The sequence below is a fragment of the Athene noctua genome, chromosome 2, assembly GCF_965140245.1.
Source record: "Athene noctua chromosome 2, bAthNoc1.hap1.1, whole genome shotgun sequence".
NCBI lineage: Eukaryota > Metazoa > Chordata > Aves > Strigiformes > Strigidae > Athene > Athene noctua.
The window spans coordinates 98,730,987-98,755,586 of record NC_134038.1 but is presented as its reverse complement, the minus strand read 5'-3'; the positions used below and the strand labels follow the sequence as shown (position 1 = coordinate 98,755,586).

The 24,600-nt window shown below is 35.1% G+C and overlaps 1 protein-coding gene across 4 annotated transcripts in view; it reads right to left on the bottom strand.

The window, feature by feature from the left end:
• DTNBP1 (dystrobrevin binding protein 1) overlaps window positions 1-24,600 on the bottom strand; it is a 69,299-nt gene that overhangs the window by 38,199 nt on the left and 6,500 nt on the right. For 2 of the 4 annotated variants that reach the window (XM_074899721.1, XM_074899724.1), the window contains exons 3-7: window positions 24,494-24,544; window positions 23,611-23,671; window positions 20,014-20,146; window positions 14,162-14,294; window positions 1,340-1,362 (exon numbers count right to left, since the gene is read on the bottom strand). In XM_074899721.1, coding sequence (XP_074755822.1) covers window positions 1,340-1,362; window positions 14,162-14,294; window positions 20,014-20,146; window positions 23,611-23,671; window positions 24,494-24,544 — 401 coding nt within the window. The remainder of the gene's footprint in view (window positions 1-1,339; window positions 1,363-14,161; window positions 14,295-20,013; window positions 20,147-23,610; window positions 23,672-24,493; window positions 24,545-24,600) is intronic. The other 2 variants (XM_074899722.1, XM_074899723.1) reach the window with 1 other exon arrangement.

Genomic DNA, 24,600 nt, shown 5'->3' with positions numbered 1-24,600 from the left:
TCTTTGTAGTAAACTAAAAACCTTCCCTTGGCTACCAAGACAAGCCTTGTCTACTCAAAACTACTATTGGAACTAGTATTCAGCAAGTATTGGAAATCTGTATGCCTCTATCTATTACAGAACAAGTTTGTTTGCTATAAATTTCAAGGTCAACACACAGCTAACACCTTCCTCTTCCATGAGAATAGTTGTCTTTGTAAAATATTTACTGTCAAATAAAGTTACAATCTCTATTGGAAAAGGAAGAAGCCAAAAGAGAAATAACTTTGTAAACCACCCTCCTGGCTTCCAGAAACTCACTTAAAACACCCAATCAATACAAACAAAAAACCCAGAATTCACTACCCTCACAAGCTTCAGGTACCATAAAGTAGCTGCCTTCTCTGAAATTGAATAAGCTTACCATTATCTTTGGACTGTGTTAGTCTGTGTTGAAAGTTGTCAAATCAATCAAAAAAAGGGTTGTTATGGCAAGCTACAGATGAAGTGACATTTCACATAATCTGTGTTGCTTGTCTGTTAACGTTAGCTTTATTACTTTCTTTTTTTAGCATTATGTCAAGATGAGATACTAACGAACTGAAAAGGCAAAGAGGAATGCAGTTGATAAAATTGAAAGAAGGGATGGTAATTTCTAAGAGACAATTAATTGACAGAAGTCAGTGTACTTGACTTCATTCTCATAAATAAAGCCACAGTCACACCTTATTCAAAGCAAAAGATAATAGCAATTGTCAAGCTGATCAAACATTAACATTAATAGGTAGAGTAAGCCTGAATTTAAGATCTACTGAAAATGGTAATGTGTTCCATCTATGCACCACAGACAAAGCAATAATACATGTCAGAGTTTCTAGCCATTGCATATTATTTAGGACAGATACTTGTATATATTATCATGTATATCCAACAAGATGAACTACAAAAATGGCATTTGTCTGATGTAACATAATACCATTAATTTTTCCTAGAAATAGCTAGACAAAAGTCTAACAAGTAACAGCCTGCAACATGTCAAAAACACACTCATGCTAGGAAAGACATCAACTAGTTGAAGAAAAGCCCTTAACTTCCAAAACTGAACACCAAAGGAAAGGCTTGAATTAGATACAGAACCTAGCTAAGACAACAGAACCATCTGTGTTCTTCCTACACTTATGACTCTCCCAAAGAAACCAGTAGCAAGAACAGGTAAACTGCAAAACAAACAGCCTGCTGGATTGACATAAAAGTAACATTATCAAATGTAGAACTGGAACAGTTCCTTACTAGTTACACTTAACACAAATTACTGTAACTCTTGCAAACATTCAAGTAGAAAATTAAAAACAGGATTTACCTTTGAAGGTCTCAAGTTCCTTCCTGTTGGAGAAAAGCAGAAATAAAAATAAAATTAGAAATACTACATCTAGAACTACAGGAGATATTTTACACTGTTTAAGACTCCTTAAAAGACGAAAACCAAAGAATTTTATTATCATCATATAGAAGGGTAATATTAATATGTATGCTTATCTAAAGCAAACAACCTGATTAGAAATTAGGCCACCACCTATTTATAATATGTACAAATATTACACATTTATAGCTAGCCACATAATTTCTAGATGCACTATTGCAAAAATAACCAACACTTCTTAAGGCTTTAGGTATTAAAACATCCATTGCTTAGCAGAGCTTTGCCAATTTATAGCACAGTGAGTAACAATTAAGTGTTCCATTTTCATCAATGCTATTCAAAATCCTTTTGGCAACAGTAAAGGAGAAAAATTTGCCAATACCACTCAGTTAGAACACACTTTAAAGGCATCAGAGACATATAGTGACATTCCTCAAAGGAGAGGATTTTGAAGTACAGAAAGTGACAGATAACCCACAATATCCATGTACCAGAGAGCTAAGAAATTAGTCAACAGCAATAGTATCTTTTTTCCTTCATACCAGGCCACCTTCAACTTCTAGTAGTTATGCAATTGAGAATGCAAAGGCTATAAAACTAAGAGAAATATTTTCTCTGTTTTCAAGAGATTGCAAAACACTCCATTTGCCATCACTACAAAGTAGTGATTTGTCATTAAATTAGAGGCTAAAAAAGAATCAAATAATATCTTAGATAAGGCAGAATGTTGGCCTTTTCCTTACAAAACACTCATTTATAACAAAAAACTTGTTATAAATGCACTTGCAGACTGCAGTTAGATTCTGAACTCTGAAAACAAAATTGATTATAGGAAAAATAAATTTTAAAAAAGACTGAACTAACAGTGGGCCAGATAAAATTATGCCATTCACTCTCCACAGACTAAAGCATGCTTCAGTCAGTCCTGAGCCACCTACCATATACACTGTTTCACAATACGTATGCTATATCATAACAACTCCTTCTCCTTAACAGATGATGCAATTCAGCATTTATGCGTGCATCAAGAACAGACAAAACTGTTTCAAACCTGAAAAAAATTGTTTTCTAATCAGGACAAAGTATTCTAGAAGAAGCAAGAGAATACATTTACCTCCACATTTTCAGTGAACATTCCACTTTTGTCACCAAATGTCAAATACAGGTTTTTGAAAGAATGGGTGCTTTACCAGGAAATAAGCTATAGTGTGATTTACAGTAGAGAAGCCTATTAGTTGTAACTTCCCGTGACTATCTATTTCCTTTCCTGCTTCTCCTCTACCCCTTTCCCAAGACAGTTTCTTCCTTTTTAACCAGCGAAAAAAGCTACTTCACAACACCTATGATTTACAGGTTCATACTCTCATAACATTTTTTCTACGCTGTGTACTTTAAATATAATTACAAAATTCTTAAACACTCTCACAAGTTGCACTCATTTGTTAATAATGGCATACTAGTTGAGAAAACAACAATCACAGGAAATGCTTGTTTTCCACGGACTGAAACAAAACCATACTGAGGAAACATCTTGTGAAAGTAAGAGGAAAAAACCTATGTTACTTGCACCTAAAATCAGGAGGTCTTATGCCACTTGTCTCCAAAAGGGAAGACAAAACAATCACTGTCATTGTGTTAAAACAGATAATCAAACAAGATAGTAATACAGTAAGCAACTGACAGTGATACTCATCGCTTTTGTCTAAACCCCTGAAATTTTCCCATTCAAAATCTATCAATACTTTTGTGGTTGATGCATTAATATTCTGTCGCTATATCGATACATATAGTAGACATTCATTAAGAAAGTTGGAAATAAATATTGGACAAAATTTTTTAAAAAACATACCTCTGAAAAATTTAAAATATCTACAATTAACATACACAGTAAAAATACAGATTTGGAATCTAAGGATCTGCATTTCCTAGTATCCTCACACCAATTCTGATCTGAAGACTAATAATTCTTTATATTTTAGACAACATGAATTAATTAATTGCATCTTGTGGTCTCTCACAACACTCAACATATATTTAGAAATATATATTAAAAAACATGTTCATTGAAAATATGCTCTCAATCAGCAACACGGAGGAATTTTTTTTATTTAATCAAGTTGTCAAAATAAAAGCTTGAAGTTTTTAGATTTTAATCCTGAATCTCATTCATCATCAGCTTTGGTAAGAAACAGACACTAAACTGAAAGTGGAAAGGAGACTGTGACTTGTAAAGCCACTGGAAAAACAGATGGCTTAAGATAATATTGAGTACTTTTTCTAGATGTGCAATTAAAGTTCTAGACAGATGTACAGAAAAAACGTATTACAAAGTACTACATTTCTCCCCCCTTTTGCAAGTAAATGGTTTTGCATTTATTGATAAAATGTCAGAAAGAAGATCCCTCCTACATCTTCTCCATGAATTTAGAGACAAAAAGTAATCTGCAGAAGTAAATACATCAAACTCACATTAGGGAGGAAACTATGTATTTGAAACATAGATACTCTATTAAAGAAAAATCAGTTAGCCTGGGTAATGAGTAATTTTAAAAGATTAAACTTAAAAGAGTTTTGGAAAACACTCATCTTCAAAACAAGGTTAAAAGGCAAGCAGGAGGAAAAACTTGCATTGGAAGTAGGCCTGGATGAGTAGCTAGGACTGCTGTCTCTTACTATTTTATCTTGCCATATTAAATTACCAGCTTTGATGCTATATATTACATTTTTTTATTTGTTTTTCTTTTATATTGTTCATTCTTTCAGATCATTTTTCACATTAGGTTTATACAAAAGCTATAGCAGCAGAGCTCAGCCTTTGATGGATAGCTTACTAACAACATCATGCTCGAAGACAAAACTGCAGTAGAATGAATCATCTCAGCAGAAGAGTTCTGACAACTGCTTCAGCTCAGAAGCTTATTACACTATACATGTTTTCTGCAGGAAAAGGCTAACCTTCCCTTCTATCCCATTTGTCTACCTTGTTTAAGACAATTGAAAGCTTCCACAGAGAAACACTCCTGGATTTCAGAGTTTTTACCCCCAAAAATTCATGCACTCATACAGATGGATAAAATAATCCCTTTCATTATTATTAGAAAGAAAACACACACACGCCTTGCCCCTTGCCTCACTACACCCAAAGGCTCTTGAAGCCCAGTGTGGGCTGCTCAGCATCAATCCAGGATTAAAAGAACTCCCATGCTGAGTCTAACCACTAATAATACAACCTACTATTTGGCATCAGACTAAATGCTCTTTTACTTTTAGCTGCTAAATTTTAGGTTAGTGCCAACAAATCTGGCTAAACAAATAAGAATATTCTTTACTTTTTTATAGTTAGCAGTAAGCTTTCAGAAGAAAGGACTTAACAGTTGTATTAATATAAATACCTCCTATCAGTGAAAGATGAAGTTTAATACCACTGAGCAAGAAAAAAAGACTAAAATAACAGGCTAAAGGCTAAAATAATCAGACTATAAAGGCAGGCAGTCACTTTAATCTTGTTCTGTGTGCAGTGAAACTTAGGAAGCCCAGCTTCTTTCCTGAGAGGCAAGAGGCTGTACAGGCTCCATCTACACTGGAGTTATGCCCATGAAATCCATTTGGCCACATATATAGGTAACAGTTTTCATCTCTCCAGTTGCTTGTTTTCATAAAATAGATGGGGGGCTTAATTACTCTCCGAAATTCTATATCCTTCAAATTCAGTTGAAAACAGCCAACACAACAGCAGCAAGCAAAAGGCAACAACTGTCAGTGAAACCCTAATTGCATAAGCCTGGTTGCCTACTTCTTTTAAGATAATACTTAAGTCAGGACAAAGATGATATTCAGGTATATTTTAATGCTAGCATAAGAGATACACTAAGCAGATTCTCAGCCCCTTCTAAGCCTAACATAGGTAAACCTGACTACAAACCCCTCTATGCACCATGTCTAAAAAGGCACAGCTGATAATGTCTCATGGTTCAAAATAACCTAAACAAATTAAATCAAAGCATTCTTAATGCAAGAGATGCCATTGAGAACTTCTCTGATACATCTCATCAAAAAAGACCTGAACCACAGATATAGAGGAAAAGGATAGAGACACTGAAAAAATACTCCATTTTAGTCTGAAGAATACCTTTTATACAATTTTTTATTTGCAAGAAGTACAGTGAATTCTGAAGCAATTTAAAACTATAGTGCCTTGAAGCTCTGTTGAGACAGGATGTGTCTTTTGAATAATTTTTAAATAACCTAGCATGTTCTAATGATCATATGGTCAGTGGTCTCAACTTCATTTACAGAAAACTTGAGCTTCAGGGTTTGTGGTGTGAAAATATAATTTGAGACAACAGGTGAAAAACTGTCTACAATATATAACTAGCCCCACAGAGTAACTGACATGACCAGAACTTAGACAAATAGTTAGAAAGCAAATACAAATTCCTAATTAACTTCCCACTTCCCTCAGGCTTTTCATTGCACTGCTGAACTAACCCTGCTTTAATCACTGGGCAAAAGAGAAGGACACTAGGCAGAGGTTTATATTAGTTATCACTGATAAACAAAAATAAATCCAGAAAGAGGAATATGCAAGGAGAAGGGGAACCATTCTGCTTTAAGTTACTGAGATCAATGGAAATTTAGTTTGTTCAATAAAAGTAAGACAAAGTTCTCGGGTTTTAGACTACTTTGCAAAGGGCTGTAACACTAAGATCAATTTTCTGAATGTAACAAAACACCAGAGAAATTCAGTTAAATATCTAGAGACCACAGAAACACCACATTCCTTACAATGATGCCAGCAGCCCTAAGTGACAGTTCTGTATTTTATCTTCAAGAAAAGAATAGGCAGGTAAGAAAGTAACAAAGTCATAAATGTCAGGAATGATTTTATAACACTATCTCTGAAAGTAACAGCAAATAAATTCAAACTACTAGACCCATGCATAAACAAAAGAATTTCAAAACAGTATATGGATGGTAAAAGTTGAGGACTAAATTAGAAAGATTTTTACAATGAAATGTGTTCATAAATGTTGAGTTGTAAATACTACTTACAAACAAAAATCATCATCTAAAGAAAGTACAGCTGCTTATGTGCCATTTAATTTTAAAATATTTCTGGCACCTAACATGATTCAAAACAAAACCTGACAAATACTGCATTTCACCTTTCATGTCTGGTACAGTTAATTTTTCAAATGATATAAAAAAATTTCCTTCTATAGCCTAATTCAAGAATTAGTAAGCTAAAAAGTCAAGAAAGGGACTTTCCTCTGGATGTCATCAGAAGCAAAACCCAAAAAGAACTCATACCACTTGCATGGTGTGCAAAAGTAATTCAAATACTTTCTTGTGTACTTAAGATTCGTGTTTATGACAATGACACAAAAACGTTTTCCCTCTCCCAGATTCCTTGAGCATCCTTTTCAGATCACTTAGGCCAACCAGTACTTTAAAAATACCTTTGAGACTGAAGTAGAGAAAAATCAATAAAAACTAAAGGTATTACTAAAAAACCTGGAATTAAGCAGCACGTAAAGTTTTCTATATATTTGAAGAAACACTGAAGACAGGTCAGGACTCTTCACTATCAATGTGAAATTTTATCCAGTAGAAGAGAAAACCAAATAACTAGGGAATTTAAATAATGTTGCAATGGAGATTTTTTCCTCCCATATTCAAATTCAGCTGCAAAAGTAGTTGAAGTATTTCCATGTCTTCCAGCAAAACTTCTATTCCAGAAGATGGAACAGATCAAAGCAAAATTTTGTAACAGAAATTGCAAACATTAACTAGTAATCAAGCTAATAAATACAAATGAAAACAAATACTACCCTAATATATTCAGCAGTTTCTGGGTACAGTGAAAGCATTTCTCTTTGGATGTTTCAAAAAAAGAAACAAATATTTATCTTGATGAAGAACACTGGGGGTCACCTTTCAGGTGCTATCATTCAAACGAACAGTAAAAATAAGGGAGATGGCATTAAAAATGGAAGAAAATGGTAGAAGTGAAATCATTAAAAGTAACCATGTGTTTTGTCCTCTGCCAAGAGACTGATATAGACCACTGGAACTATTCCAAACTGGAATCTGAAATGCAGAATAAATTCCTAGCTCCCTCTAAAAACTTATGCTTTAGATGCAAGATTTTGCACAGGACTCAGTTTTTACATTTTTGCTTTCATCCTGTTACTACCAAAAAAAAAAAGGGGACAGTTTTAAAATATTTTTTAAAAACTTTTATCTTAGCATGCAATGTCATTGGATCACTGAAAGATACATGTATCAGTACAATTTATTTGTTTTTATTATAAAAACAAAAGTTTGGGAATCAAAGCTAAAAGCTGACATTTAAAAGAAATTTAAGAAAAGCTACGAACAACTATTACAAGGTACAAAGAAATCTGAAAAGCTTAAAGGAAATTTAAGAGAAGCTGAAGTTTAAGACAAGGTACAAACAACTCCACCATCAAAAGCCACCTTCCACCATCAACTCCACCATCTTTAGTCTTTCCTTGAAAGAAAAAGGGTTCATGCAAACCTGTTTTTAGTAAACAGCTGCACCACAAAATCCAGACCTCCTGTTAACTTGGCCATCAATTTCCCTGTAAGCATTAAAAAAGTTTACACAAAAACTGGCCAAACTTTATTCACTGACATAGAATACACCACAAGTCCACAAAACCAAAAAAGTAAAAAAAGCCAGTAGCCTTATATACACTCTACATAAAATGCTGAATGTGGTTCCACACAGCATGAATGAAATTGTGACAGGGAAGTTAGAACTTGTACCACTTCAGGTATCCTCAACGCATCCCTTTGACACAGGAATGTAAAATCTCCCTCACAGAGGTATTGTCAATAAATGTATTTAACACTTTTGGTTTTTGGAACAATTTCTAAACAAATTGGGTTTGGATGTAAGTGAAAAGGAATTATTAAAGCTCTCAGGAAAATAATTCATAATGAAGACAGACAGAATTTATCAGGAGGCACAATACCTTGCTCAAAAGCAGAGAATGGATTTCAGTGTGGTAATGACAAACAACTAAGTCCTGTTCTCCTGTTCCTAGCCACAATGAATTAATTGATAAATAATGCAGTTTTAAGGTGAAGGAGAGTACAAAACAATAATTAAGGCAGCCCCAAAGGTGAAGGAGAGTACAAAACAATAATTAAGGCAGCCCCAAACCATTTGTTTCTAGTATTGGGACAATAAATCTGGGCAAAGAATGCCTAGTACTAACAGGCTGACAGGATTTGGGGATTATGCCCAGTAGTCAGAACTACATAAAAGGTAGAGAAAAGTTATGCAGGATTGACATAGTGTTTAACATTTTTTAGAAACCATTAGTAAAAGGTGGTGTACAATGCAGAGGATCCAACACAAACATTCAGTCTTTAATCACAGGTCACAAAAGCCGAAAAAGACAAAAATCATCCATATGCTTATTCAAAAGAAAATAAAACTATAAGGAGAAGTACACAACAAATCTCTTTATTACAATGTCATTGTCTCTCTGCATCCAGCAAAGACCACCACCAAAGAAAAGCAAAATTAAATCAACTTAAAAGTGACAGAAATTATACTGCACACTCACACTCTGCAGATATAAAAAACTGCCAGAAACCCTACAATCTCCTGATCTGCTATATATTCAGTCTGCCTAATGTTTTCAAACATTTGGAGCACTGACAGGAGTCAAATTCACCAGTAATGAAGTAGCAGCCTCCTTGGGGTTTGATGCATGCAAAATACTGTACTGCAAATGTTCTTGCAAACAAAAGAAAGTTCAGAACCCTAAAATTACACAAAAGGAAGCATAATTATCAAGGGAACTTTTCCAAAGCTTATGCAAACCTAGTTTTTCAGGATCAATAGGAATTCTAATTCTATGTGTCTGTCCAAAGAAGTGTAATAACTGATGGCCATAAAATGAATTCCATCACGTCATCACCGTGAAAACACTTGCTACTGATTGTGCTGTATGCAAACTCACCAACAGCAGGATGGAAAAGATCTCTGCAACGTGAACTCTGCTTTGAGCACAGAAAATTACAGTTATACAATTAATGCCTTATGAAAACTCAAAGCCAGTCATCCACTGCACATCTACCATGCAGGCTGTTCTGAAGGTAATAAAAGTTCTGCATCCACCCTTGCGAAATCATTATTTATGTACCTAGGTACACAGAGGGGTATAACAACTGAAAATCTGTACCACCAGAAGACTGAGCAAGAATAGGGCATAAAAACTTTGAAGAAAATTTTGCTGAGAATTATGAAACATGTAGCTAAGATTCTTAGAAATAATTCACAGTACATTTAATGCTGGAAGGAAAAAATATACTTGTTTGAAACATTTTATACATAAAAAATAAACCATTGTTGCAAAAGTTAATTTGGCAAATTACATGTAAAGCTTAAAAGGGTTAAGAAGGTACAATTTAAATTTATCACTCCCATATGGGAGAGCCATCACTGAAGATGATGTACTGTACAAAGTACTGTTCTAGATTATCACCTGGGGAACGAAACAGGCTCTAAACAAGACCAACAGACATAGAAGTCTTCTCTTAGGCAACACAATTTTGTATAGCAGTGTATTACCCATTCCATCTTCTCTCTTTTGACCCTGATAAAAAAAATAATTAATTTAGGTTAAATAAGATCCAAAAAAACGGCAACTTTTTTACAGTGATACTGCAGGAGGTAAAGATAATATCTGAAAGCAAAACATAAAAAACCCCGACCAAAATATTTTTGTATGTTAGTGAATAAATAACCATTAATTGGCCTAAGTTAGAAGGAACTTTTTCAAAAAACAGACTAGTCTGAATTGTCTAAAGAAGTTTTTTGTATTTACTTTTTGAATGTTTATGTTGGCCAGGCATAACACAAGTCACTGTATATATAACTGCAACAAACCTCACTGTCCCTTATGTTCCCAAAGCAATTAGAAAGGGGGATAAAACCAACAGAAGACCATACAGAAGAAAGGAATTTAACAGTGATAGCTGATTAAGACATTGTCTTACATAAACTAATCTACACAATGCAACTGCTGTAAATTTTATACCCTTCTGAACAAGAGAGTAAATAAAACATTCTCCTCCAGAAGCACAAACCCACCATCAGGGCATGGCAATGCATCTAACAAACATTATGACAATGTGTCCAACTCCTCATCTACTGTACTAATTATCAAAGCATGGGGTTACACATTATTTGACAACAAATAAACCTTTAAAATACAAAAATTAGGAAAGAATATAACATTTTAAGAACATATTTTCTCTTCAGGTAAAGCATTTCTTTACATCTCGCCAGAAAGAATAAATTAGTCCCACTAAGGTTTGCAAAAAAATTCATCTGTTGAAGTATACCCTAGGCATCAGAGTATACCTCAGACTCTGGATTTTAGATTTCTTCATTCATTTTCCTTGTATGTCTGTTCTCAAAGCAGACAAGTACTGAAAACCAGAAAGGAATCTTAAACAAGACATCCTAAAAAATTTAAGATTCAGATAATTAAAGTCAAATGACACACAGTAACATATATTCACACATGTCCCGTGACAAGGACTCTTTGCTATCTCCAATGTATTCCTACAGAATGTTGCAGTTGGGCAGCTTCTTTTAATTGATAAAATAACCAGTTGGGTTTGTTGTTTTTTTTTTTTCAAAAAACAGTGATATGTCTCAAATGAATACAAATAGTACTAAGAACTTCATAGGAAGCACAGCTTCAGGACAGAAGCACTTTGTCTTGCACTATAAGACTGCAATTTGGTGCACAGAAAAATCGGCACAAAAGTGAGCTTCTAACAATGCTTCTTGAAGGACACAACGCAGTGTCTTGGGAATGCAAGGACTACCATAGGAGACTGGAAGCATACAAGGAATTTTCTGCAGTCAGAAACAGTACATTCTCAGTAGGAGGATGAAGGGAAGAATTGTGCTTGATTGGGAAAAGGACACAGAATGAAACAGCATGGTTTAATGCTAACATCTGTACAAACAATTGCAGCAAGACTAACTAGAGAAAACAAAAGTGAAATCTAGACTTCATACAATACTTGTATCTGGATGAATAGATTTAAAACCAAACAATATTAAAAATCCAGAGATAAACACACCGAAAAACAACCAATCCCCACAAACAGCACGCTTAAAAATATATTGTGGAAACACCTCAGACTGATGAATCTACTTTGAAACTAGTACTCAACACAATGACAAAAGGGGAAAAGTTGATCTGTTTGAACTGAAATAAAGTTGCTCTATTTAATAGGGAGACCTATTTCCAAAAATCAGTTCCCATAGTTACAATACGCTGCATTTCAAAGGTTTAACGTTGACCTGAAGTACTTCTAAATCTTTCATATAGGAAAATTTTTCAAAAGACTTGAAATACAGGAGCTTCTACCATAAGCTCTACACTGACTTTATAACAAAATTACTTTTTGTTACATGCTTAAAATAACTCCAGTTTCTAGAGTTTGTGTTCATCTCAGTTTTTACTCCTGTATCATCAAAACACAGGAAAAACTTGGGAGTTTTTACACAAAACCATTTACCACCTGAAAATAATTCTTGTGTTAAAGAGAGAACATAGATTCCTGAACCCTTACGTGATGCTTTCACTAGCTGGTATCACAATAAAAACCCCAGACACTTAAGAGATGAAGACAGGATATGAGTTCCAAACATACATAACAAATCACACTCACAGTAAGTTAACTGGCCGTTCATTCTTCAAGTATCTACATTGGCAAGTGTCCTAGTAATGAGCTAGCAGTTAATTTCTTACCTAAATAAATACAGTGGTAATGATCAACCAGAAATTACCTGCATTTTTCCTGTTTTGTCTAGATCTGACCAAATGTAATCAGCTTGTAATTACATTAAGTAGTTTGCTTAGCATTCTATTTATAAAACTGATTAGATGCTGCTAAGCAGAGCAGACAACAGTTTAACACTTTATTTTGATGCTGAAGGCAGAATCTAGGGGAGGGGGAGAGGGAGCAAGAACAAACAAAACTCCAAAAACTTCAGAAAGATTACTATATTTTAGGTGGTACAAATCTGTTGCTTTATGCAAATTTTAAATTTGTGTGTTATTGGTTAAACAGCAGACATTTTGAAATTTGAAAATATTATTAAATATTTAATTATTTAAATAGGTCTGATCAAATGAATATTCAGCCATACCGTCTACTGCGGACTCTTCGTGGAAAGAGAGAAAATGGTGTTGCCATGGCTCGGGAAAGAGAAAACCCAAGCTGCAGGAAGAGCACTGCCGAGGGTCCTGGCCCAAGATCAAGCTAACTGAACAGGATGTGAAAAACTATAGGATATGAGACATGCAAAATTGCTAGATGTGAGAGATAACACATATAACAATGACAAAAGCTACAGATAGCACCATGAGGGATGGATGGATTTCACAGCTGGTTAACAGGGAGTTAGGTGAGAAACAGCCAAGCTTCAAAGAAAATTGAAGAGGGACCTTTAAGGTATCGGGACCTTCTGGGTCTGCAGACTACAACACCAGCAGTACTACAGTAACCATATCTGTATCGCCATAGAAGGCCAAGATTCCCTATTTAACGGTATGAGAAATAGCAAATCCAAGTAGCAAAACCAGGACCAATAGGGAAAAGTAATTAGGGTGGATTGTATATTTGGAAGGAGACAGATTTAACAAAAAAAAGCTACAAGGATGGCAAAAAGGAGGGTCAAGAAAAAGGAAAATGGATAAACTATGCAAAATGTGACCAGAGCTGTCTGGCACAGTCCTGCCCTTGATCACCACATCCTAATTAGGACCATAAACCAAAACAGTTGTTCTGACCACACCACATGAGCCAAACTTGCTTCCACAATCAAGAGAAGTAAAGAGGGTGCCAGAGGGGTGCTTCCTCTGACTAACAGAAGGACACCTGGTTGGACAGATGAAGTAACCTGGTCATCCCCATGTCAGTGCTGGCTCCAGGTCTGTCAGCATTCACATCTACCCACCACTACCTAACACAGGTCTGTCAGAGACTGTTGAATTGCTTCAATTTAATTTTCATTTCCTCATTTATATAATGGACTTAATACTGCTTTTATTATCGCCTTCAGTTATTTTTGGCACTGCGAATAACAAAAATCAAGAAAGCTGACAGTTTAAGTTTTTAATATTTATCTCTTGCTACTTTATATTTTAGGTAAACATGAAGCTCAAGAGTTGGATGTTCTGACTTGTCACATACACTGCTACAAGTCGAACTTTGACTCCAAGCAATAATGCCCTGCTTTTCCAAGTAAGAGAATAGAGGTTAATACCTTTCATACAGAGCAAAAAGTACTCATAAAATAGGATGGCACTGAAAAGTAAGATAGAGGAAAATATAGTTCTAACTTTACAGGTACCTGGGCAAAAAAAGAAATCCAAAAAACAGGGCAAGGGATTAAAAGAAACAACAATTTATCAGTGCTTGTTAACAATAGCCCTTACTCAAACTGTTTATAGAGAATAATAAACACAACTTCATCTTAACAAAAGTGTAGCAATAACTTTCCAGATACACACACACTCTTCGTCACCAAAAGTTAGACCGGCATTCAATGAACCGATTACAAATACGCAACATTCCAAAGATTACTGTTTCTTTAAAAGGTGAAACTAAAAGGAATATTATATACAGAAAAAAGTAATCACAAAAGGCTTATATTTTATGCTAATTTATATTTATAGCAATTGTTTCATTTACCTTTTTGTTTTCTTGTAGTTTTCCAGCTGTAATGTCTGCATACATTTGTATCTTTCCAACTCACACTGTTCACATAGGTCCTCAAGACACAACAGATGATTCTCCATTTCCTCAAAGTTTGCCTCTAGCTGGGCTATAAGAAATATTTATATGAATATCAAATTGTATCAACAGATGGACAACTCACCTGAACAGAAACAGGAATTCATAAAAATACATAATTAACATGGTAATAATTACACATATATAAATGGCTCAGAAAGATAAATCTCAGTCCATATTACATAGTAAAGACTGACAGTAGAGCCACATTAAAGGAGATCTATCTGAGGTTCCCTTTGTAATAAAATGCTGAAATACTGTATCTGCCCCAGCATCTCACAGGCTCGTGATCTATATTTCAGGAAAAGAAGCATCCAAAACTCCTAATTTAACTTTGCTTCTTGGGCACACTGTCTGGTACCCATCTGAGGAACATAGCTGTGCTGACCAAAAACAGCACTAACCTTAAATTATTCAAATGAAGCAAAAGTAAAGCATACTGGGAGAATTTTAACTTTTACATGAACTTGTAATAATATAAAAGAACATAGACTTTGAAAGTTTACTCTGAAGACAGACCCTTTACCAATAGGCAAATCTCTGGATTTAGCTATTTTACATACCCATGCAATTAAAAACATGCATAGCCTCTTTATCTCCTCTTTAACTGTAATTATTCAGTCTAAACTTAAAAGTTTTTGCCTATGAAAAGCCCTGAAAAACCTGATCTTATCTCATAGCTCATCCTGTTTCGAGTAGAAATTTGGACTACAGAACTCCTGTGGTCCCTTTTGACCTGAATTATCCCATGTGAAACTTCTATCAAAGAATCACTTTCCCTGTGAGTGACACGCTGAACTCCATGTTCATCCTCAGGATCTGAAAGTGGAAAAAATATTTTCCCAAACTCTAACCAGTTGGCCACTCTGGGATGAAGCTGTGTGAATACAGGACACGCTTTTTCCAGGACTTTTCCTATACCAGAGGGAAGGCAAATTGCAGGAGGAAGTATAAATCATATTTTTGCAAACAAAATAGCAACCAAAGAATAGAAAGGAGTTTACAGTTCAGACAGATACACTAACCCATTGCAGTGTGTGAACTTGATTCACACAAAGAACTACACAGATAATGGAATGAAATAGAAGGAAGCCTAAAGCAACTCTTGAGTTTTGACAAATGGCTGTGTTTCACCTTTTCCTGTAACAGACAGAAGCAAATCTTCATAAAGCTAGACAATAACTATTAAGTTTAAGGTAATAAAAATGTGATTTAATGTGTTTTGGATGCTCAAAAGAAGGAAACCAGCAAGCTGAAGGCATTAGTCAAATCTTCAGTTCCCGATTGCCCATTGTACTTGGAGCCTATCTTGAAGTATACAAAATTACAATTTTCTTAGCAATTACCCAGTCAGACATTGCTATCCTAGTGGTTCCTCTGGGAAAGCAAAAGTTAAGACCTCGTAAACAAATTTCCTAGTATGCATATTCATATTAAATAGTTAGAGCTGAACATAAGATTTTTTTTTAGTCCCTAACAAGTAAGGAACTGCTCCACAACAATCAGAAAGTGACACATGACTCATAATCAGCAAAGACTTCTAAATTATTTATCTGTATACACATCACTGCCTGGGGAGAGAAGGAGGGGGGGGGGGGGGGGGGGGAGGCAGTTGACAATTAATGTGGAAACAAGTTTGAGGAAAAAAAAATATTTTCAGTTCTACAGATTGTGATGTGGAACATCCATTGTTTACCGCACACTCAACTTTCACAAAATCCAGATGTATTCAAGGGCAATATCATGACTACAATTACAGCTGGTGTTCTCTTTTTGCCTAAGAAATGGACTTTTCTGAGTGCATTAAAACCAAAATGTCTACATTATGCTATCTTGCTTTTCAGAATAATTGCTCACTTACTAATTTGCAAAATTCACAAACACAGCAGGGCTGAAGATAATTTAGTAAGGTACCTATCAACCACTGTTTTTTCCACTTAAAAAGCCCACCACCTGCTTTGCTGTACTTGCTATTGAAATAATATTAAAAGACAACAACAAAGAACAGGAAAATAAAGAGGATGAAAAGTGAATTCTAGAGGGCAAGTGATTCCTAGCACTAGCATTTGAGCAGCCTCTAGTGGGAACTGCAGAAAACACTGTGCTCCTGAAGAACAGAAATGAACACTTAGGGCGCCTCCAGAAGACAACAATCCCACTTTACTGCAACACAGATTTCAGAATTTTTCTTTCTGAAGTGAAAGACAACTTAGTCGCTTTTCACAAAAATAGTCGAAGACTAGCTCCATAGCAATAGCACCAGCTACAACTGTGAATTAACATCTCTCCTACCCAGGTAAGAATGTCTGCACTGTGCATTAAAAGGAAGTTCCAAAGCAAGCTACAGATTTAATCAATCTGAAACTTTAACCATAATGCTTTGAACAGCTCTTATCTATAGTCACAGATAAATAAGATCATACTTTTTAAAAGGTATTTAGCAAAAATAGGAAATTTAGAAATTAATTTCCAGTTTATAGTTCACAATGGCACCTAGAATGAATCTGCCCCATAAAGCCTACTAATGTTTTTAAAAATACCTGCCAAACTACTACTTCTTTTCTAGCCCTTCAAGAAATCCCATAACCTTGTGGTCACCATCTCATGCTGAAACAGCAGTGCTATGAAGGAGAAAAACATCTCCTCCTTTTACTATTTTTAAGGAGGCTAGAAAAAAAATCCATTGTGCCTTTAGATTATGAATTTTCCTGTATAGTAATATGACACACTTGGGAGAAATAATATTTTTTATTAGATAGCTGAAAAAATAACTTGTTCTTCAGGTGACATCATTTCCATTATATTAGCTTGCCTGTATTTCTTACACTATCACAGGTACAACACTATTAAAAGTTCTACTTCTTGGTTTTAATTTCTTTAAAGTGTATTAATGTTTGATCAGATGACATTAGATTGAATTATCTTCCATCAGTGTACAATGTTTAGCAGCTATTCAGGTAACAGTATTTATCTAGAACCCACGAATCACAAAAACCAATTTTATTCCTGAAAACACATTCTTTATACAGTTTAGTTAAATTCTCTACATAAATTTTCTTTTAACTGAAACCTATGTAACCTGTAGTTCTGCAGTAGTACAAAAACTGTCAGAAAAGCTAATTGACAGCTGTGTATCAGAAAATATTACAGTTTTCAATTTTTCCTACTGTAATATTAAATACAGCCTTCCTGCACTGTCCCCAGTCACCAAAACAACAGGATCCACCAAGGAGTATGAACGAAATTTTTTACAAAGACAATTTGTTTTCTGACTAAAAGCCAAAAAGGCAGAAAACAGAAAGGATGGAAACAATTGCATCAGAGAAATTCTCTCTACCCCTAGGCCAGACAGGGACACAGGCTACTAAACTTAGAACAAGAAGTGAAAGACATATATATTCAGGAAGAGCTCAATTCAGCTGCAGCACTTGAAAAACTTGACTGATAATGTGAGTACCTAAAGGACTTTATAAAAGCGCTAACAAAAATTTGTCTTGTAATAACATACAGCAAAAGCTGAAGAATTTGTACATGACTCATACCAATTTTAAGTAGGTCACTAAAAAGCTCATTTATCTGAAATTTCTTTTATCAAAAGCAGCCAGGATTCCCTATCTACTTTCAAAAGAAAAGCATTAATGTATTTATTAAAAGCATATCATGTCACAGCACAGAGCCGTTACTTTTCTGAAATGATGAAGATTAGCCAAATTACATCTTGAATGCACAACTCAGGACACAGCAGTTTATAATTCTATATTCACATAGTTTTTTTACAGAATGTTTCACTTGTATTTAAAATTCACAGCCACAGTATTAAAGATCTCTTGGAAAAGTGAATACAGTTTACATTTATAAAAAAGAGTTATAAAAACTAAAAACAGTGAGCAGAATATCACAACAAATTTCTAGTAAATCACTTCCAGAAGTGTAGTTGTTGAATTTGGTACATATTATACTTTTGTCTTCAAACAGACTCTTTAAAACTTACCAGAAAAAAAAAAAATCCAAAAAACTCACAGTGGCTAGTAGGAACTAATAAAAACCTTTAGATGAATTGATTGAAATCTGACATATGAGGTAAGGCCAGATTTGGTTCAAATCTCGCAACCTTAGCAGTAGAGTTCAAAAATCATTAGCTTCCCTGGGTACACTGGTTAATGCTTCCTTAAATCCTGCTTGTACAGTATCAAAAATATTCTAGAGACAGTGAGCCTTCTCCAAGTCTACAATCAGGGTGAGATTAATTCTGGTTCATAAAACTGTAATATTAGGGATGGGAAGGTAACCCTGATTCATGAGAATTTATAGCATTTGCAGTTATGAACTATAAAGACAATTCCACTAGGTTTTATTATATTGTTTATCTTTGGTCTGTCAGTGAACTGCATCATTTTGTGCATGATGATATTAAAATCGGTATTTAAATAAATCATTATTTGAATTGATATTTCCTTAGAAAATAATCAAGCTTTTCAAAAAGCCAACATTAAATGGTTACCACACATGATAAAGCCTTACTAAATAAGGTGGTATAAGAATACTGTAATAAAAAATGAAATCTATTTCTTGGTTCAGAAAGAAATACCAAAATTATTGGCAGCCTATCTAGGAACAAAAGCTGATTTGTGCATATCCACTGACCATGGAATGAGAAATTAACCTTTGAACACAGAAAAGAAACCTCCTTTTCTTCTTATCAGGTGCCAGCACACAAATCCAGCCCACCCCACAAAAAACCAAGAGCTCATTACATGAAGAATTTCTGATAATTCCCAGCTGGTGTAGAAATAGTGCAGTCAGACTCCCTGGGGAACTTAGCTACTAAAATCCATGCACAGACAGCAGTTTTTCACAACTTCAGTTTGATGCAGCTTGAACAGATTTTCATGGAGGCAGCAAGAGGCCTACTGCTGACAGAAAGGCTTGCTTCTTGTCAAACTTGCTGCACCCCTGTTTCAAGACTCAGTAACACTAGAGCTTTTCAGAGACTAAGAAGCCAGAACATTTTCTCCTAATTTCATTTGCAACAGCAGATCGACTGTTTTGTATAAGAGGTTTCCAGAAGTAGTGCACTAAAGGATTCACCTTTTCATCTTCTAAATTAAATAGGTTAACATTTGGTAAAGTTCTAAAACTTGGAACCCATGTAACAAACATGAAGTATTTAGTAACCTTAATATGAGAGCACTGCTAGTTTCATACAGCTGGGTATCACTTCAGAATAGCTTAACCTTGTACTCCAACTTAAACTCTGAAAGCTAGCTTTGGAACCAACAATTATTCTCAATAAAAAGTTTCTGCCTTGAAAGTGTTCCAAGCCAGGTGAATTTCTTGCTCCCCACCACCCCCAACCAAATGACGACTTAAAATAAATTATATAAAATTACACAGACCCAAAGAGAAACAACTACATACAAGAATGTTCACGCTACTTAAAAATCGTTTAAGAATTTAAAAAGACTTAAAGAATAATCATTTTCAACTGCTCACACCAAGACATGCAGTTGCCATACAATTCTTTTTTTTTCCAAATAATGGCACGTGCAGTATTTTAACTGCTGGGAGAGCAACCAGTACTAATTTTGCCACTTTACAAAATCAGTTTGTTTAAGAACTACTGTTTTATAATAGAAAGGATATGTTTGGGAAGCCAAATTAAATTTTATAATTGCAAAGTTTACAACAGCTGAACTTCAGTCTAATCCCCTGTACCAACTTGAACACTTGTAATGTCTATAAAACCTTACCTAGGCTTGCCGTGAGGCATTCCAGATCTGCTAAAAACCCAGGTATTTGTTGGAGCTGATCCTGTAGTTCCACCAGACTGTTCCTTTTCTTCTCCCAATGTGCAGAAAGCATCACAACTTCACTATCCACCAGCTGAAACAAACAAGTTCTTTACTTTACTTGCAAATTTATGAACCTATGTACTAGCATCTTGACTATTTTTTTGAATTCTTTGCATCTGGAAGCATAAGGTCAGCACAGCAACCTTATAGCACTGCCACTTGTGTACTTCTCAAGTGAATATAGAATATGGTCAAGAAAGCCCCTGTAGTATGAAATATTTATTCAAAATACATTGATCAAAACACATTGATCAAAACAAGATAAAAGTTATTTCTCAACATACTAATCAATGTAGTAAATATTTTATGGATACACTGCTTAAAAAGTTGTATTTATATAGGTCAGATTCTATAAAAAACATCAAGATCAGGAGATCTTAGGTAACAAATGTTTCCCTTCATATATGATACTTGAGATGATTCAGTTATACTTTCCCTGCTCTTAGTTCCATTACCCATTCTTCCTCTTGCACACAACTGCAGCCCATGGCTGTATCTGCATTCTGGATTCCTCAGTTTTTGTAGAATTTAGTTGCAGAAACGGAAACAGTCTGAGCAATGGGCAAAGGAGTTCTCAGAGACTTACAATTCTACTCACTTGAGACATATTCTTTTAGAATGACAACTTCTCACATTTCCAGATTCCTCCAGCTACCTATCCCTGTCAAAAATCCATCCTGTTTTACCAGACAAGATTTGAAAACTTACTCCAAAGCCCACTGAGTGACAAACCGTTTTGCAAGACCACCATCCTTATTAAAACAAAGCCAAGTCTATTTTTGAGGATGACATATGGGATTTGTATCAGTTAAACAGTAAAGCAAAAAACCTCCAACACCATGAGATGGGGGCAAATATCAGAAAAACAGCCCAGCCCAGAGGTAACAGAATGAGCTAAAAGTACAGTCAGCTAAGAGCAGTATTTTTAAGACAATTTTGCAGATAGAACTGGTAGTTAGCATCTATAATTTAACATGGTAAGACTGCAGGCAGCAATTAAAGCTTGAAATTTTCACTTTCCTTTTTCAATTCAACATTTATAAATGAGACAGCATGAATAGTTTATCTGCCACTGGCCAGTACCAGAAATTGGAAACTGAGTAAGTGAACCTTTACGTCTGACATAGTACAGTCAATCTGGTGTGTTTACACAAGTCTTATTTTCTTGAACCCTGTTATTTTCTACTTTTATAAAGGCAATACATATTTTGGATTCTCCCATTTTCATTTTTTCTTTTTTACCTTTTTCATTTTCAACTTTCTCATTCTAGTTTTCCCAAGCAGCCATAATATGTGATATTAAGGTTACATTGGTTTTATATATATGAAACCTCACATTGTTTTCAGGACTACAATTTTTAAAGCAAACTTTTGCAAGTATTACAAAATTGTAAGCAAGTAATTGAAGAGACTTTATTAATAAAAATCATCACAAGCACTAAAGAACACAAAGCTGGCAGAGAGAAATTCTCTAATAACAGAGGGTTTTCACTGGAATAGGTAGAAGAGGTGGGCCATGCTATTAGGCAAGAGAAGTAAGAACATTATCTTTTTTACCCTATATACAGCTCTTCAAAATTTATTAAGCTGTGAGTTTTTTATCCATTGGAAAAAGATACAGAGAAGACTCCTAAGGAAACCTGAAGAGTCAGGGAGGATGCAGCTGGTCAAAGTGAAGTTTGCAGCCAGGACAGAGAACCCCTCAGCACAGTCCTGCTCTGCATCATGGCCACCCAGCGTATGCTGTCTGCCCCTTAAACAGGGTTTGAAATGGGAACTCTGGTGCCGACCCCCAGAACAGTAGAGTAATGCACTGGCAGCACTTACTGGAAGCTTTATTTCCCTTCAATCCAGAAATAAACCACACCACTTGACACTTTACTTCCAGGACAGGAAAACGGAACAAAATCAGGAGAAAGCACAAACACTTCCTGAATCTTTTCAGCCAGACAAGTCAAATCTTGCTGTTCCCTGTCCACTACAAGAGGGCAGCAAACAGTGTCAATGCAACAGCCCTACCTTGATACTAACCACCAACATGCCTCATCTCCAAATATATTCTATACTTTTGTGACCCCCCCCCCCACACACACACACTTTTAGAGAGCTATGGCAGTAACAATGCAACATCATTTCTGCAATTGTTTACATTGCATCACATTAAAGTTTGCATTACATTATTGTTTACATTACTATTTATTGCTTACACTGCCATTTATTGGCAATATTAAGATGTCTTAAGCAGTCTCAAAATAATATTCCTAGCTAACTTAAAATCTTACAAATAATGGCAAATGAGTGCAAAAACCAACCACCCAAACTTCTGGACACGTCTTATTTTTACCACCATCTTCTTGTCACACTCTGACAAAGTCATACTTCTCAATATCCTTCTCTAACCTAAGATATCCCACATAAAAACAGTAAGCTGATATACTTAATATTTTTTGCTTAAGTGCAAATATTGATTGCAACTATCTGAACAAAAGACAGAAGACAAGAAATTTTGGGTGTCACTATCAGTTGAAAAGCACTTCAGAAGCACTAGGAAATTCCCACACTCACTGTTTGTTATACAAATTGCAATGTCAGACAGTAAACAGGATAAAGAAATTTAGATAATTCTTGTTAGATGATACCTTGTGAGAAACATGATCACAGGAAATTTTTATTTTTACAGTATCTATATTTAATACTTTAAGAATATTAATTATAGGCTGAGTACCATCAAATCTGGAAAAGCTGTGAGAAACAAGAGGAACTGGACATTCCAAACCATACCATCAGCTGCCTGCCAAACACCATCTTAAAACCACAGTAAAACACAATGCAACTTGGCGTTTTTCCCAAACAGTAATACAGAGTATTACTTTTTCATTATAATGTTTGTTCTGGATCCATCTGGAATGGAGTTAATTTTCTTCATAGCAGTCTGTATGATGCTGTGTCTTGGATTTCTGACCAAAACAGTGTTGATAACACACCAATGTTTTGGATATTGCTGAACAATACTTGTACTTTATCTCTTCCCCACTCATCCCTGCTTCCCTGCAGTGAGTAGGCTGGGGGTGGGCAAGAAGCTGGGAGGGGACACAGCTGGAACAGTTGACCATTGGCCAAAGGGATATTTCACACCATGTAACATCATGCTCAACAATAAAAACCATGGGTTTGGTCTTCCAAGGTAACTATTGCCATGAGACTGACTGGCTGGGCATTGGTCTGCTTGCAGAAGGTTGCAAGTGACTGCTTTTGCATCACTTGCTTTTCCTCTGTCCTTCAATTATTAAGCTGTTTTTATCTTGATCCATGAGTTTTCTCATTTTTGTTCTTCCTGTTCTCTCCTCTGTCCCACTCGTGAGGGAGTGAACAAGACTGTGTGGGTGCTTACATAGTGGCCAGGGTCAACCCAGTACAGCAGTACTAAAAAAATTATTTACACATTTAAAAATATTTCAAACTAAAATTAAGTATGACATTGTTATTTTCTCTTACCTCTCCAGCCTTTGCACAATCTTTGGCTCCTTTGTGAAGAGCAGCCCAAGCATCTTCATATCTGAAAAAAGATAAATGACTATTCTTACTGTGTTCCCCTTACAAAGGAAGAGGATTTCATGGATGCCACTGTGCTTATACTTACGGGGACTACCAGAAAATACAGTTTAAAAAACTGTACAGTGCTTTCTGCTATTTACTGTTCTACCAAGACAACAATATAGTAAGAAATAATTTCTTTCAAAGAAAAAGTGATACATGTTTTTTAGCCTGCTAGCTTACATTAAGAGCTAAATGGACACAGTAATATTTATAAGACAACACATAAAAGCCTTAAGCACTAGTTGGAATCCAATTTCATTAAGAAAATTTAAAAGATTAACAAGACTGTAACCACACACACCCCAAAAAACCAGAATTTTTTAAAGATAAAAATACAAAGGAATTTTATAATACAGATAGTTTCTGTTACTCAGAAAAAAAATCAATTAAATACACATGGAATACACTTTCTTTTCATGGCAATGACAGGCATACTGTCTCTCTTATAATGGAATAATATAAAATATGCAAAAGTTATAAAACATCAAATTAAAACCACAGGCTAGGCCTCAGTGCTGGCTTCCTTCACCCTAGACCATGAACTAAAGTAATGTTTGAAATGTTGCTTTTCCTCTAGAACTTCCATTTCATTAACAGCACTTAAGGACTGGGCAAGCTTTAAACATATTCACCATTTGGCAATCACTCCCACTCTACTAACTGCAGAACACCCAAAAAACTACTAGTAAAACCTTGGGGTTTTTTCTCATTTTCTTAACCTAATAAAGTTTTTTCTGCAATTACAGGAAGCAGACACTAACAAAGACATGGAAAGTCATACCTGCTCAGTAATTCCAATCCAGCAGAAAACTCTGGCAAACACTGAACAGTTCTATAAAACAAATTGTAAATACACAAATGTTACTAATAGAAGGCTGTTACAAAAAA